The 15,916-nt window shown below is 36.4% G+C and overlaps 1 protein-coding gene across 1 annotated transcript in view; it reads right to left on the reverse strand.

Moving 5' to 3' along the window:
- NECAB1 (N-terminal EF-hand calcium binding protein 1) overlaps positions 1–15,916 on the reverse strand; it is a 190,976-nt gene that overhangs the window by 92,496 nt on the left and 82,564 nt on the right. The window contains exon 5 of the mRNA XM_011970102.1: positions 8,920–9,017. Coding sequence (XP_011825492.1) covers positions 8,920–9,017 — 98 coding nt within the window. The remainder of the gene's footprint in view (positions 1–8,919; positions 9,018–15,916) is intronic.

The raw sequence follows: 15,916 nt of genomic DNA on the forward strand, positions 1-15,916 counted from the left end.
TTCACTATCACGATGGCAGCATGGGGGAAACAGCCCCTATGATCCCATTACCTCCACCTGGTCCCATCCTTGACACATGGGGATTATGGGGATTGTAGGGATTACAATTCAAGGGGAGATTTTGGGTGAGGGCACAGCCAAACCATATTAGAAGCATTCAGCTAATATAAGGGATAGGCATGTATGTCAGAGTTTCAAAAATCAATTTGATTTCTTTTAATGGGGTAGATATAAATGGAGGAAAAAAACAGATAAAGATTTTCTTCCACCACTCCAGCACACACACACACACACACACACTTACACACACAAAGTTAATAGTTGACTAGTATGGTAGTTTTAAAGATATAGGCACACAAGTGGAGTTTAATTCCCCTCCCATTGAATGTGGGCTGGACTTAATGACTTGCTTCTAGTGAATAGAATATGGCAGAAGTGATCCGCCCACTTCAGCCTCCCAAAGTGCTGGGATTACAGGCATGAGCCACCACACCCGGCCTCTCTCTCTTTACAATCACTTCTCTAGAGAAAGCCAGCTACTATGTCATAGGAGCAACCCTATGGAGAGGCCCATGTGGTGACAAATAGAAGCCACATAACTGACTCTATTTCCTTGGAATGTGTCAGCAGCCATGTGAGTGAGCTTGAAAGCAATTCCTCAAGGACCTTAAAATGACTACAATCTCAAGATAATCTCTGAATAGGAATCACCCACTTAAGCCATGCTTGGATTCCTGACCCTCAGAAACTTCAGCAGTAGATAACGATTACAACTAACAAATCCTTCAATATATTTTCTGTCTTCTCAGCCATAATTTTTGTCATCTTCTCAAGAAATTGACTAGAAACTCTAATAGCTTCATGCCAAGGAGGACTAGAAAGCAATTCATAGGGATCAACTTAAGATCGCTATCCATGTGTCAGCTGTGACCTTGAGGGAGTTAGCTGACATTTTTTGTCAGACATTCGGTCTTACAGAGTAAGAACACACAGCCAGTATTCTGAAACCCAGATGTACAACTGATGAAAACATCTCTTTCCCATACTGCCAGAAACTAGGCTGCTTGTGGCATAATTGGTAGTCCTAAAAAGTGAGTATGATGCATAACAGAAATTCAAACTGAAACCCAAAGAAATTGTGGGAAAGTTTCCCAGAGATCTCAGTCAATTCAATAACCCTGCACGGCTGTTAGAGCTACATTCCATTTGTTATTACACAACTGACAGGTCACGGGATCAATCATTCCAAAGGGATGTCACACAATACCATGTGGCCCTGAGCTCTCTTGTCCTGCAGCCAAGGGGAAGCACCTATAATATATTTTTTTGCACATACTCATTTTCTTTTTGAAAGTACATTCTTTTGGATGTATTATTTTGAAAATAAGGACTTTGCCAAAACGAATTAATTCTCAAGTAACCTTTAGTATTTCTGGTTTGCAATGTTCAGTATTTCCTCTTTGTAAATAAAAACGGGAAAGAACAACTTCAACATGATAATAACTGATGCCCATCAGATTTGAGAAACACAAGACAGACCAATTTTTAATCTCTCCCTCTGCACTTTTCCACTTCAGGCAAAAGAAATGAGTCATATCAAATTTAATTCTCGTGACAGAAGGAATCACATGCTGTGCTGTCTATTCCCCATGAATGTCTGCATTAACTTCTCTCCCTTATCTAGCTTTTAGAATTTCAAAGTTCATTTCTTCAGAAATAGAGCTGTACATTCACTCAGGCAAGTGTAGTTCAGAACTATATTTTTGGGCAAAATAAACCAGCTTTTCTTTTTAAATAGAACAGTATACTTTGTACTCGTCCTTTCATTAGGCAGAAAATTAACTCCCACTTTCTATTAGGAATATAAATGTTCCCACTAGCAATCTAAGTAAGATAAATAAAAGAAAATCCCCACAAAGGAAAAAAATGGCTATTTGAAATTATAGGTGCATGAAATAAAATAAAAATAATTTATCACTGTATCTTATTTCTGGTTGGGATGGGGAGGAAGGATTGGTAGGACTGTCTGAAAATAGAAAACGATCATGAAAAAAATGATTACTAATAGGGACCTCTGTGGCTTTGGGGTATACCAGCAGTTGACCTGGGGCCTCTACCTGCCACAGCTCTAGCAATCTGTTAAGTTTTTTTTTTTTTTTAATTCCCCTTGATTCAAGATTATTTGCAAGATCGCAGTTTTTTATTTATACATTCATTCGAGAAACTGTAAATAAGGTGAAATACCAACTGCAGTCAGCATGACCTGACCCCTCCATCTGTAAATTACAGCCTCCTCTGGACATGAAAGAGGGCCTCTGATGAAACTAGGCTTCATAGCTGCCTCCTTAAAAAGTCAAAGTAAGGTCATTATCTGCAGGCTCTTCTATTCTCTTTTTCCTTTATTAAAATTGCCCATTCTTTGAGGCTCATTTGAGTCTCACCTTCTCCCTGATGTTCTATCTGACTACTCAGTGAGCACTGACCTTTCCCTTTTCTGAACATCAAGTTTATTTCTGGCCTATATCGATGTGCTGCCAATTAATTAAATATATTATTTACTTTTATTGTTTGTGTCTTTTCTGTTAAAAATATGTAAGAATCGGCTAATGTTTCACATGTTTGCATTTATAGAATTTTGCTACTCAAGCTTTTTAAAACTATGTTTGGTTTTGTGGAAAATGATCTTGTCCCTTTAAGACACAAGATTCTAAAGTGTAAGTCATAGTTTATTACTGCCTTGTGGTAATGAAGTAGAATTTGAAATCTTATGTAATAACAATAGGTGTAAAGTGTAGCTTCAAAGTTCAGATCAAAAAAGTGGGAGAAGATAATCAGGGCATTACAGACTATATACAGATCGGTCAACTTCCCTAAAAGAGAGATTAGGTGGGTTGTTTCTTACAGTGACAGAGGCTCTCAATGTTCAAGCTGTAATATCAGTAAAGGATAATAAATGGCATGTCACGGACAGAACAACTACTCAAGATGGTAGCTAATCTAGTTACCAAATGTGTATACAAAAATTAATCATTTTCCAATATAGCACCAACGTTAAGTTAGGAAGTTAGAGAGGGTGGCCATTTATAAAACAACAAAAATATAAAATATATATGAACAGATTTAACAGGAAATGTTTTGAACCTATATGAGGTATCATAAAAATATTTAATGAGGCATAAAAAGAAGCTTGAATAAATGAAAAAATATATTTGTACCTGCATGGGAAGGGAAAATATTACCAAGATGACAATTCTCTCAAAATTACTTTATAAATTTAATGAAAATTCCAATAAAAGTTTTTCCCAGAATTGAAAAAACAATTACAAAACTTATGCAAACATGGCAAACTAAGGGCAAAACTCTGCTAAAGAAGAAGAGTCAGGCCAGGTGCAGTGGCTCTCGCCTGTAATCCCAGCACTTTGGAAAGGTGAAGTGGATGGATTGCCTGAGCTCAGGAGTTTGAAACCAGCCTGATGCAACATAGTGAAACCCTCTCTCCACCAAAAAAAAAAAAAAAGAGAGAGAAAGAGAAGAACAATCAGAGAAGACCTGCACTTTTACATTTTCAAATGTATCTAAGTACACACGAATTAAGATAACGTGATAATAATACTTAATACCAGAAAAAACAGTTTACCACAGGAACAGAATAGTGAGTTCTGACACAAAACTGAGTACATTATAAGTATTTAGCAAATAGTAAACATGGCATTTTAAGTGTCAACCGAGAAGTAATACAGTTACCTATTTTTTAAAAAAAATCAGTAGGACTCCTATTGGAATGCTTTCAGATCCTTTATAAATTCATTCAGAGCCCAGAAGACCAATATTTTTGCTTACTTCTCTCCAGTACAGTAGCCTTTCCTTTGGATATATTTCATTCTAGTAAGTAAAAAGCTAAATATCCATTGTTTGACATGGGCACGTAACTTCTCTTACTTTCTAATTAAAGTTCATTTCTCTAATGACAACAAACTATAATAAACGATATGAACTTCCTTGCCTAGAACTTTGCTTATGCACCGTCATCCTTTGATTTCAGGATTTAATTATGATTTCAGCATTTAATTATCATCTGCTTCTGTCTATAATTTCTTTCATATATTCCTCACATATTACACTGAGTTCTGCATAGCTACTTATTCATTTGTCAAAAACAAAACTGAAAATATTTCTAACAGAGAAGCTAGAAATCTTTATGCCTTTGCTGAGACACAGCTGAACTCTAAAGACTTTGATTGTTTCAAAGACCAAAGGCACCTAATACCAGAAATGTTTTGTGTCATGATAGAACTTACAGCTGCAGGTTTATAGCATGTTCATATGGAACCACATAAACCTTAAATTAAAAAAAATTTAAATGAGAATCACTTGGTTTAAATTTCATTATCTTTAGGATATCAATAAATCAACTAGCCACATTGTGACTCAGTTTCCTCATTTTTGAAATGGGTATATTACCTTTTGTCTGAAATTCCTTACTGGGATGTGATGAAGAGTAACTGAAATACTGTATATTAAAGCATGTTGAAAACTCTAAGGTGCTATATGAACGCTAGCTGGCATTGACAGCTATTCCTCATCCTCTTTTTGGTCATAGCCACGGAAGCCCTAGACTGGCTGGAAAGAAGAGTCATTAGGCATCATTTGGCAACTTGGCTCAGCAAAGTCAGATCAGTCACCAAGAGTCTGGTGGGGCTGCAGCAACGGCTAGAAAGAACCAGTGATGTGGTTGCCAGGTAGGTACCAATCCAAGTCTTGAGCCTGCCCAGACATTACTATGCACTCTGTCCTCCATCCTCCTAGCATATCCACCTTAGCCACTACTTTGTTGATGATCTTTGCCTGAATTAATCACCTACACCACTGTGTGAACTCTATCAATAACCTCAAAGTGGTTTTTCATCACCTTTAAATTACACCCAAAGCCATGCTCACATTAATTAGAAGGGTTAGGGCTCTCATCTCAGTTCTATCTCCTCCTTACCCACTGAGAGGTGGAGGTTTTTCTGTCCAGGAAGTAGGTACTGCAGAATCCTTCAGGATAACTAGGGTCTGCTACGAGAGAACATGTTCCTCCTTACTTCATTGAGCAACCTTTCCAGAGGTGTTGAGTTCCCCTTTGCCAGGTGCTGGGCAGAAGTCTGGCGAGGGCTGCATGGAGGAGTCCAAGGCTTGGACCTGACTCAGGGCTTCTCTCCTATTGAACCAAACTTGCAACCTCAAAACACTTCTCTCCTATTTTCCATCCTCCTAGTCTCTACTTCCTCTTCCCTAAACATACTCATTTTGACAGAAAATTTCAAGGAAAAAAGAAGATGTCAAATAAATGGTTTAAAAAGTACTTTTTTTGTGTGGTTGCTCTGAAGTCCAAGAATAATTTCTTCATCTTATTTTTAAATACTTAAGGATTGAATACTTAAAGGATTGCAATGAAACTATAATGAAAAATTAAAATGCTTGCCTTCTGTAAGCCTACAAGGGTATTTTACTATGCCACATATGGTATCATTTCAGCTTGGATATTTTGCCTGAAACAAGGGAAAATTTTAATAATAAATCCTACATAAAATTATGGTAATGATGTTTGTCCCAAATAGAAATTCTGTGTCCTATTGCTATTTCATCTTTTTCATAGTAAGACTCAAATAAAATGATTGTGATCTTTAGTGAAAGGAATATGGAGCCCTGGGAGGCCCAGATGCTCAACATAAAAAAAAATTAGAGATAGAGGAGAGATGAAAAGATAAAGATAAAGGGATCTGTAGATGCTAAAGAGAGAATCAACATAGATCCCGAAGACAGATGTAGGAGAGTAAGACAGAGACAGAGGCCCGAAAGTGCTAGGATTCAAGTCTATTTTTTTCTTTAAATTATTGAAAATGTACTGTAGGGTGTGTTTGTTTGAAAAATAACTGTCAGAAGAAAAAATATATATATACTTTAATTTTGGAAAATTTCATGGCTGCACTCAGTAAGGTAACTAACAAACCCTAAATAATTATTTTGAAAATGCCATTCTTCACTTTAACTTGTGATAATCTCCTTTTAAGCCCTACTAATAAACAGCAAATCCCATTTGTGTTTATATAACATAGCACATGATGAATTCAGCTGTAGCATCAGAATTCTATATTTGCTTTGAGATCACAAGCACTTCGCATACTAATGCTGCAAGTTAACTTATCACCTCTACCCTGTAGAAAGAAGAAAAACTAATGGACAAAGCTATTTTTTTGTGTGTGCGAAACATTCCAAAGTCAGACAGAGGGTTCTGGTTTTAGTTACCTTTAGGACTTTCAAATGGCCATTTGGAATTTGACCTACGGTGTTTTGTTCCAGAATAACAAGCAAAGTAAAATAATCCATGTAGCCCTTGAGGATCTGACAAAAGACTGGGGTTAAGGGAGAAGGAGGAGGAGGGAAAATAATGACAGATTGTATTTGTCCTGAGTCATCTGGAGTTTAAGGTAGGCAGCTAAATCCCATTTTATCCATTCTCTGACACTGCAAACAGAGGTACTGCCTGTCAACATAGATCATAAAAGGCTTGTATTTCATTTTTCATAAAAGCCTAGAACAATCAGATCTTCCTACCAAGACAGGACTTTTTATCTGGGTAGAAATATAGAGAAAAATGCTAGATTTCTCATTCCGAAGGGTCCATGTGCTAGACAGTGTGGAGAAGATGTCTATTCAACAGTGGCTTGAGAAACGTCAAAACTCCTGCATTTTATTCATCTTTGAGCTATTACACAAAGGGGCTTTTTCTAATTTTAATTTTGACTATTTCTTTTTTCTTTTTCCTTTTTAATTTAAATCAGAGACATATGTTTTTCTCGATTAAACAGTATGATAATATGAATCACAGGCATTTTTAAGGGTCAGTGCCAAGAAAAAGATTTTGTAACTTAAGAAACCAAAACAACAGGTTGACCTCAATTTAAATCCCACAAAACCTCATTGTCTTAATACAAGGAAAACAACATGACTTTAGTGCATATTTCTGAGGAAATAAGGAAGATTATATAACTTGTTTTTTTCTTCCTATTAGAGGAAATCTGGAAGCTTCTTAAATTAACTTAGGAGCAATTTTTCTTTTAGGAGCAAAAGTGTTTAGCTTTTGGAGTTATATGTGTATTCATTTAACCAATCAAGTAATTTAATCCATCAATAAACTTTTTGAGTATGATTTTAATTGTCAGGTCCTGTGCTAGGTTCAGAGTAAACATGGTGAGCCAAAAACAAAACAAAAAAAAAACCCCAAAACCAAAAAGCAGTCACTGCCCTTCTCTCTCTTTACAGACAACAAATACACAACAACAAAAACATTGCACAGTTACTCACTGATTATGACACATTGCCAGCAAGGAACAGATGAGCTACTCTAATAGAGATGACGCTTTCTTTTTTTTAGATGAAAGTGGTCAGAGAAGACCTTTCTGAGGCCATGGTACTTAAGATGAGACTTGAAGAACAAGAAGAAGCTAGACACACAAAGCAGAGAATTTTTTAATGGCCATTTCTGGAGAGAAGTTTCCAAGGGATGAAGTTATTATACAGTTTCCAAATATTCCTGAAGAGCTCTAAAGAAAATGTATTCTGATTCCACTTTTTACCTGTTTTCCTTTTTTCTCTCTCTCTCTCTTTTTGGAATTTGTTATTTGGATATAGGATACACTATCCTGGTGCTCCAATTTTCTTACATTTTCTGTTTTCCTTGAAGTTTTAGGGCACTTTCTGAACTTTATTTTCCAAAATTCAGTTGAGTCTTTATTGTTTTCCAAATATCAACATTTCTTATCCAGACTAATGAACTAAACTACTCACTCATCTTTCTGATCCTATTCCTCTATATTATCCACCCCAGTTCCAAGTTAATTCTTGTATGGTCTTTTTGAAAGACTGCATGAGTTTTTTTTACTTCTGCTTTAAATATTTGCTGATTTATTTACACTTAGGATACAGGCCTAAATCCTTAGCTTTGCTGACATCATGAAAGGTGTGGGCCCTCCCTAGCACTCCAGTTTCATTTCACATCATGCCACTCTTCGGTACTTCATCCTTATTGTCCAGCTTCATTTCCTAGGGTGTCCTGTGACCCTCTTGACTCAGAGCCTCTGCATGTGCTGTTCTCTGTATTTAGGTCTCCTTTGTTCAGCTCTACCAACTTCCTTTATCTATAAGTGTTCAGGTGTCTCACCTCCAGCATGAATTAGATGTCTTGTGCTTCTCATTGGGCTATACTGTAATGCTTAGTGCATTAGTCAGTTCCCTCATTGCTATAAAGAAATATGTGAGGCTGGGTAATTTGTAAAGAAAGGAGGTTTAATTGGCTCACAGTTCTGCAAGCTGTACAGGAAGCATAGTGACTTCTGTTTCTGGGGAGGCCTCAGGGAGTTTTCAATTATGGTGGAAGGTAAAGGAGAAGCAAGGCATGTCACATGGCCAGAGGAGGAAGGAGAGGGGCAAGGAGGCGCCACACACTTTTAAACAACCAGATCGCATGTTAACTCACTCATTCAGCATCAGGAGAACAGCACTGGGGGAATGGTGATCCATAAGCCAATCACCTCCCACCAGGCCCCACCTCCAATACTGGGGATTACAATTCAATATAGGATTTGGAGAGGGAAAAGATTCAAAACATATTACTTAGTTTACACACTTGTATCACCACCAGGCTTAGAGCTATTCTAACAGGTCTTTGTATCTTTGTATCCTCAACACGAAGCACAGTCTTTGGCATATAGTGTTTATAATTATGTTGCAAATGAATAACGTAGCTCATTTAATATGAAGAAAAATAAACTATCAGTGATAATAAAGAATCTATACTTGAAAATAGGTATGATTTTCAAGAAAACTCTTTTTCAAATAAGAGATTTTTATAGAAAATAAACATTAACATTTTCTTACTTTCTTTGTTTTGCCCATTGCCTTCAGGATGGAAAGATTCAGGTCTTCAAGTGCTGCTAGTACATTCTCATACTCGCCCAAGTGCTGAGAAAAATATTCTGAAAAATGAAAATATTGAAATAAATTCATATTTGAGTTTAGGTAACCATAAAACAAAAAAAATCAACAAATTATTTATTCCTTAAATGAGTAAAACAAAATGTCAGCTGTAAGTAAAAACTGGAAGGTTTCCAAATAAGACTAAATAAGGTGACAATCTGTTCATTTTACTAAGACATCAAGAAAAATGAAAAGGAAACCTGAATGATTACCATTACCCTTGAAGAAATGTTGCTTCCTACAAAAGTAGGAAAAAATGAATCTGGATCTACTGACAAGGATGTTTCAATAAAATATTTTTTTGACAACATAGTATTATAGATCTCACCGGGATAGTAATTTTAGAAAATAGTTAAGTTACATTTTTTGTTTCTTGGAGGAAACATTTAAGGAAGGTAAGCTTTTTTCAAGGTTAAGAGTCAGTGACACAAAACATGAGAGGGTCTTCTGTGGCACCTTCTATGTAACTGTCCCTGTCATAATCTTTTTCTTTTTTTTTTCAACAATTTGGGCAGAGAAGAAGTAAAGTCTATCACTTTTTTCAGTTGCTAGGAATAAATAATATAGTGGATTTGTGATTAAAACTAAAAGTATGGAACATGAACTGATCCTAAACTAGTAAGTTGAAATATATATAAATGCAAAATCTTATATTTACTTATAGAAATCTATACATTTCTATAATGAAAGCAAACTAGCTTAACGTAAATTTATATATTGAGAAGATTTAGGGTTTTCAGACACTAAAAAATGAATAGTTCTCACCATTCCTGTACACCTTTCCTTGGATGAACTGTAGTTTATTACTGTCTCTCTGTAATGTGCCACAGTATTTGTGGAACTAAATTGAAATGATAAATATAATCACATATAAGCCACTTGAGATTATGGGAATACATTTCAGCATGTTTGATGGAAACCGCATTGATTAATTTATTTAATACTCTTGGAAATATTTGTTTATACTGATATTAATAGCAACTGGAAAGTGCCATTGACTGATATACTAATTAATGTACAGACTTCTTTTGAGAAGAAAATAAATGCAGGTGAGCACTAAATCAATTCCAGATCATGGGTGTCAAAATACTGTCTGTATACACTTAGGTTAAAAACAAACAACATATTTTTGACAAAAAGTAAAATGCATTCCTTAAAAACAATGTGGTGCAAACTATCTCTTATAAAGATTCTTTAGAAAGTGATTAGTTGGAAGATAAATAAGAAAGTATTTACTCCTTAAATACCTGCTTCAAAATAACATTTTAATTTGTGGTTATAATGTTGACTTTTTGATAAGGTTGACAAATATGTCTAACTTTATTTGTGTAATTATTTATAACAAAGGAAGTCCCTGTGCAATTATTTATAACAAATGAACACTCTTCATCAACCAGCAAGCAGTTAATGTAGCTGTAGAATATTCATAAGTTGGAAAAATAATGAATATCAGAACTGAGTCTATACTATGTTGAAACAAGCAAAAAACGTAAAAAAAAAGCCAAAAAGTGAAGCTGTTACTTCATTTTTATTTTAAAACTTGTATATATAATACCTCAAAGAGGATTATGATAGGCATTTTAAATGCAAGTAGACAAAAATATAAAGTGAAAACATGCTGTGCCTATAATCTCAGCATTTTGGGAAGCCAAGGTAGAAGGATCACTTGAGCCCAGGAGTTTGAGACCAGCTTGGGCCATGCAGCATGGTGGTATGTGCCTCTGATCCCAGCTACTTGGGAGGCTGAGGTGGGAGGATTGCTTGAGCCTGTGAAGTGGAGGCTGCAGTGAGCCATGATAGCATCACTGCACTCCAGCCTGGGCTACAGATGAGACACTGTCTCTTAAAAAAAAAAAAAAAAAAAAGAAGGTGAAAACAAAAAAATTGGTGCTAAAAAAGCAAGTCTCTCTATCTATACATAAATATACATAGACTATATATATAGACTCTATTTATCGATAGATAGATAGAAGTAAAGCCACTTTTTAAAATAAATATTTCATTCATAGACAAGATATTTGGCTTAATTAGTAAAGGTTCCTGGAGAGAATTTAAGTTGTCTTTCCACTTTGAAATTGGACCTATCCACACAGATGCAGGCATATGCTGATAAAGCGTATGAGAAAAACAACGACTAGAAGTTTCAGAGCTGACACCTATCTAGACTTCATTATTTCTTTCCTTCATTCATCCACGTGTTCATCCCAACCCTCCAAGTTAGAAAAAAGGAACAATCACTACATAGTAAACAAAATGACTGAGAAGGAAGAGAATTACCATATGAGTAAGTGGATAGGAGCTTAAGTTGGAAATCTAAGTGTAAGGGTTATTTTGAGGTGGTGCAGCTCAGTGTCACTAAGGCTCTTTTATAACTTACTGACTGAGGGATATGGGTCAGGCAGTCAAGGCAAGGGGGCTCCAATAAACTCAAAGGGAAGTTAGATGAAAGAGCCAGGCACATCCAACATAGATAAAGAGAGATAACTCCCCTCCACTTCATCATAGCGAGTGTTCACTTACTCATTCTGTGGCCTAACATACCTTTACTTAGGGCCTTTTATGTGCTAGGTGCTATTGTAGGAGCTTGGAATACAAAGGTGAAAAGATAGAAGCCCTACAGTCAGAGGAGAGATAAACATTCCAAGCATTCCAAGAAACAACTGCAGTACACATAATCATTGTTAAAGACAATGGTTTGAGAGCCCAGATACAAGGTGCAATCCAAATAGAGGATAAAGCAGGAGAATTGCTTGAACCAGGGAGACCGAGGTTGCAGTGAGCCGAGATTGTGCCACTGCACTCCAGCCTGGCGACAGAGCGAGGTCCTGTCCAAAAGAATGCCCAAGTCTGCCTGGGTGAGTCAGAGAGGACTTCATAGGAGAAACACCACCAATGGCTCAGTTAACAGATGAATAGGACTGAACTTGCTGGATACTAGGAGGAAAGGCATGGAAGCAGCTGTTTTCCTGTCATGTTTGCAGGAGTATGTGTAGTTCAGCACTGCCAAGATATAAAGAACAGGACTGGAACATATTTGAGAATGAGAGGCAGCAAGGAAACATGCTAAAAATCAGTGATGGGAGACAAAGCTGTACGTGTTGGAAACAGTCCTTGCCAGATGCTCTTTGATCCTCAAGTCTAGGTCAGTGTTTTTGACCACCTGCATCAGAATCCTCTTGTACCTCACTGTTCAGTTTGTTTTGTGGACCAGCAGCATTAGTTTCACCTGGGAGCTTGTTAGAACTTAGTGTCCCAGACCCGCTTCCAGTCCTGTTGAATCACAATCTGCATTTTAATAAGACCCCCACGTGATTTGTAGGCATAACCTAAGTTTGAGAAACACTACTCTAGGGTACTTGTTAGACATTAAGATAACTGAGAAGGTCTCATCTAGTAAATCACAATATTTGGGTTGAGGGTGAGGTTCCCTAGGAGATGATGATGCAGAGTAAATCTGAGACCACTATGGGCAATGGGAAGCCATGGAACAATTTTGAAAAGGAGAGTTATATCCTCAAATTTTCCTATCAGAAAAGGAAAGGATGCACTAAGGATGATTTGGGAATGTTGGTGATACCATCAAGAGAGAAGGGAGGCATCAATTGCCAGGAGGGGTTTCATCACACAACTAGGACTATGAGCCATGCCAAAGCTGTGAAGTGGAATGAGGGGTGGAGTCCAGAATTTTGCAGATCTGCAAACTCCAAGATGTGGCAGGCAGGAGGGAAGGACAGTGACGTCTTTGGAAGTGGCTGAGCTTCGACTAAAGTTTTATTCCAAGTTTCTCGTGTTTCTCATTTGAATCACAATGCAAGTGTGAGTGGGGCAAATGAATATTGTCCTTAAGTCATGGCATTAGAAAGAAAGATTTGGAACAAATATTGGTTCTTTAAAATGCTTTTCCTTTGGTAACTATAATAACTTCCTGGAGAAAAGACCTATTTTGTTGAAACCTGTATGTAGGCTTCATGAACTTGAGCAAAATAGAGTTGTATTGCACATATGGCAATATGTGAAAACCAATCCTCATCAGTTTAAGTGAAGTATCATTGAAAAGTAGAGTCTGAAAATTAGGTATGATGAAAAAGTAGAGCACAATTTATAAGCAGATGTAGTAAGCCTGTTATCTGTCAGAAAGCAGGCTATGTTCTCATGGATATCCAATGTGCCATCTTCTCTACTAAAATGCTAACAATAAATTAGTTTCTCCCTTTCTTTCTGTACTTAATGAGTGATATTGCATTACCAAACTACAGTTTTGTTTTGTTTTTCTATCCTGCACCTTAGTCTTTCAAGTTGTTGAGTTTTCAGATCAGCTTAATAATTCTGTCAGAAGCAAAGGACCCACAGCTGCCACAAAAGTCTCAGCAGAAACTAGTCTCACAAAGTATTCTCAAGAGTTCAGATGAGTCATCTAAACTTCTCAAGTAGTTAGAATTTCTCAAGTAGTAGACTAGGTAGAAAAGAAAATAATTGAGATGAGGGAGAGTGTTAAAACCCACATGTTCTGAATAGGGAGGTCAGTCAGATCTAGAAATGTGGGCTATTTTGAGGGGATGCAGATAAGCGACACTCAAACTCTCTTATACCTCGATCATCAGTGACATGTGCCACTGGAGGAGGACACAGCAGTCTGGAGGAGGGCATAGAGCCTTCTGATTTCCTAGCACCCAGACTTGCTGGCACAGGTCTCTCAGCACTGTCCGGGCTCTGCCAATGCAAGCTGGTGCTGCTCTGCAGCCTGGGTGCTTAGTGCACAGCTACTGAAAGGAACCTTGGGTATGAAGGGAATAAGCTTTTATTCTGGAGTTTCCCATACCCTCAGTTTTTAATCCATCTTATTTATAGAGTTCATAGAACTTTAAAATAGTTTAATATTTGATAGATAGCAGCCAGCTAGATGAGAAATTATGCTATTAAATATATTCAACCTTGCTCACAGATATGCTTTCTTACAGATATGCTTTCAGATCAAGCACATTCATTGCAATTATTCTTAACCCATCTATAAATATTTCAACTACCTATTCTTAACTACCAACTTCAAGATCTGCAAAACGGTTCAGTAAAAATGAGTAAGGTTATGAAAACAGTCATAAACAGGGTAGGGCCAGGAAAGGTAGTAATTACACTCCCGAATGCTTTAGATTGGAGCTAATTATGGTAGAAATACAAAATCAAAGCTTTAATGCCAGAGTTCAAACACAATTGCCTAATTAAAATTGAGTTATGTATTGACTGATAGTGATAAGGTATGGCAAAAAAAAATGCATTTAGGAAGGCCTTCACAATTGGCACTTCTATAAACTGCTGGTGGGTGTGCACCTTAGAGAAACCTTGATTGAGGAATTACATGTTTGGGAATCTACTATCCAGAATTACTTGAACATGAGTGTGAGAATAATGTATATGAGAATATTTACTTCAATCCTGTTTTTCCCATAGAAAGTTGGATTCAAATTGAAAATCCATTAAAAGTAATTTGATTGAAAAAAATTAAAGAACATGGGACACTACGCAGCCTTCAAATGAAATGAAGGAGAAGGGGATGCAATTGTACTAATCATATAGTATAATTACTGTTGTAAAAAACAACAACAACACATACACATATATATCAATGTCAACATACACATATTAATGTCTGGAAGAATATGTTCCAAGTAAATAGTGGAGCTCAGTATTGGGGACGACAATGAGTGGCAGAGAAGATTGACATATTAGCTTATACGCCTACATAATTCTGTTAAATTTTAAAAATAGTAGTTATGTATTACTTTCACAATTAAAATTACAAAGACTTTTTTTCAAAATAAATATTTTAAATTCTAGGTCCTTAACTTAGTAACTGACAAATTAAGTAAAAGCCTCAGAATTAAAGTTTTACATACCTGCAACTTTTAATTGGCTTCTAGGAAAGAACATATGAAATCTACTTTTCATGCCAATCAAGTTCTGCCCCTCCCACGCACAAGGGGGAATTTGTGCCGGGTGTGAATTGACATATTTCACTTGCTAACACTGAAGCATTTGGCTTTGATTAGAATCCAACTTAAATATTTACTTTATATTCAGAAAATAATGAGAAATGAAATGACACTCTGGAGATTAAAATGCATATTCTTGAACAGAGAGGGGGAGGATTATAACACATGACTGTGAATACAATCACTGGATTTTAAAAACACAGAAAAATTCCTGTTGAATTAAAGCCCCACATACCTATTCCCTAACTAAAACTATGGGGGGAAAAATCATAGTCAAAGCTTTTTCCATAAATACAGGATAGGCACCTAATCCAGTTCCCCTATTATAGAAAAAAGGCATAGTTTTAAAATAGTTTTTTCAGTAGAGGAATAAGTGGAGCTATGCTATCATACTTTAAAATTTGAAGTACTTTTAAGGGAAAAGAGATGATAACACAATATTCCTTAATGACAATAGGCAGGCAACATAGCAATTAAAGAAGAACCACTTAGTGTTTTTATCTTAAAAGCCCTTATAACAGTTTGCTTTGTCATCAACTTTGTGACTAGGCAAAGTTAAGTGAAAAACAAAGAATAGATATAAATGAATGATTTGAGGAAATAATTACTTTGGTCTGACATAGCTAGACATTTTAGGGAAATTGGTCTGCCACCTTAATGAAATTATCAAGATAATCTTGTGTTTTCCATTTTATCTTTTCACTTCACTGACCAGGACTGTGTGCACATAGATGAGAGTGGACCATAACTTGGCCTTTACGGTGACTGCTATTCATGATAAAGCCTCATGGCAATGGTCCATATGGGCACTTTCAGGCACTTTCATTGTGCACACACTTAACCATGTGTGCACAATGCTACCACCTGACTGTGTCTGAAAGAATGGCACAATTTTCCCTGTTGGTATTTCA

The sequence above is a fragment of the Mandrillus leucophaeus genome, unplaced genomic scaffold (assembly GCF_000951045.1).
Source record: "Mandrillus leucophaeus isolate KB7577 unplaced genomic scaffold, Mleu.le_1.0 Scaffold928, whole genome shotgun sequence".
In the NCBI taxonomy this organism is placed as follows: Eukaryota; Metazoa; Chordata; class Mammalia; order Primates; family Cercopithecidae; genus Mandrillus; species Mandrillus leucophaeus.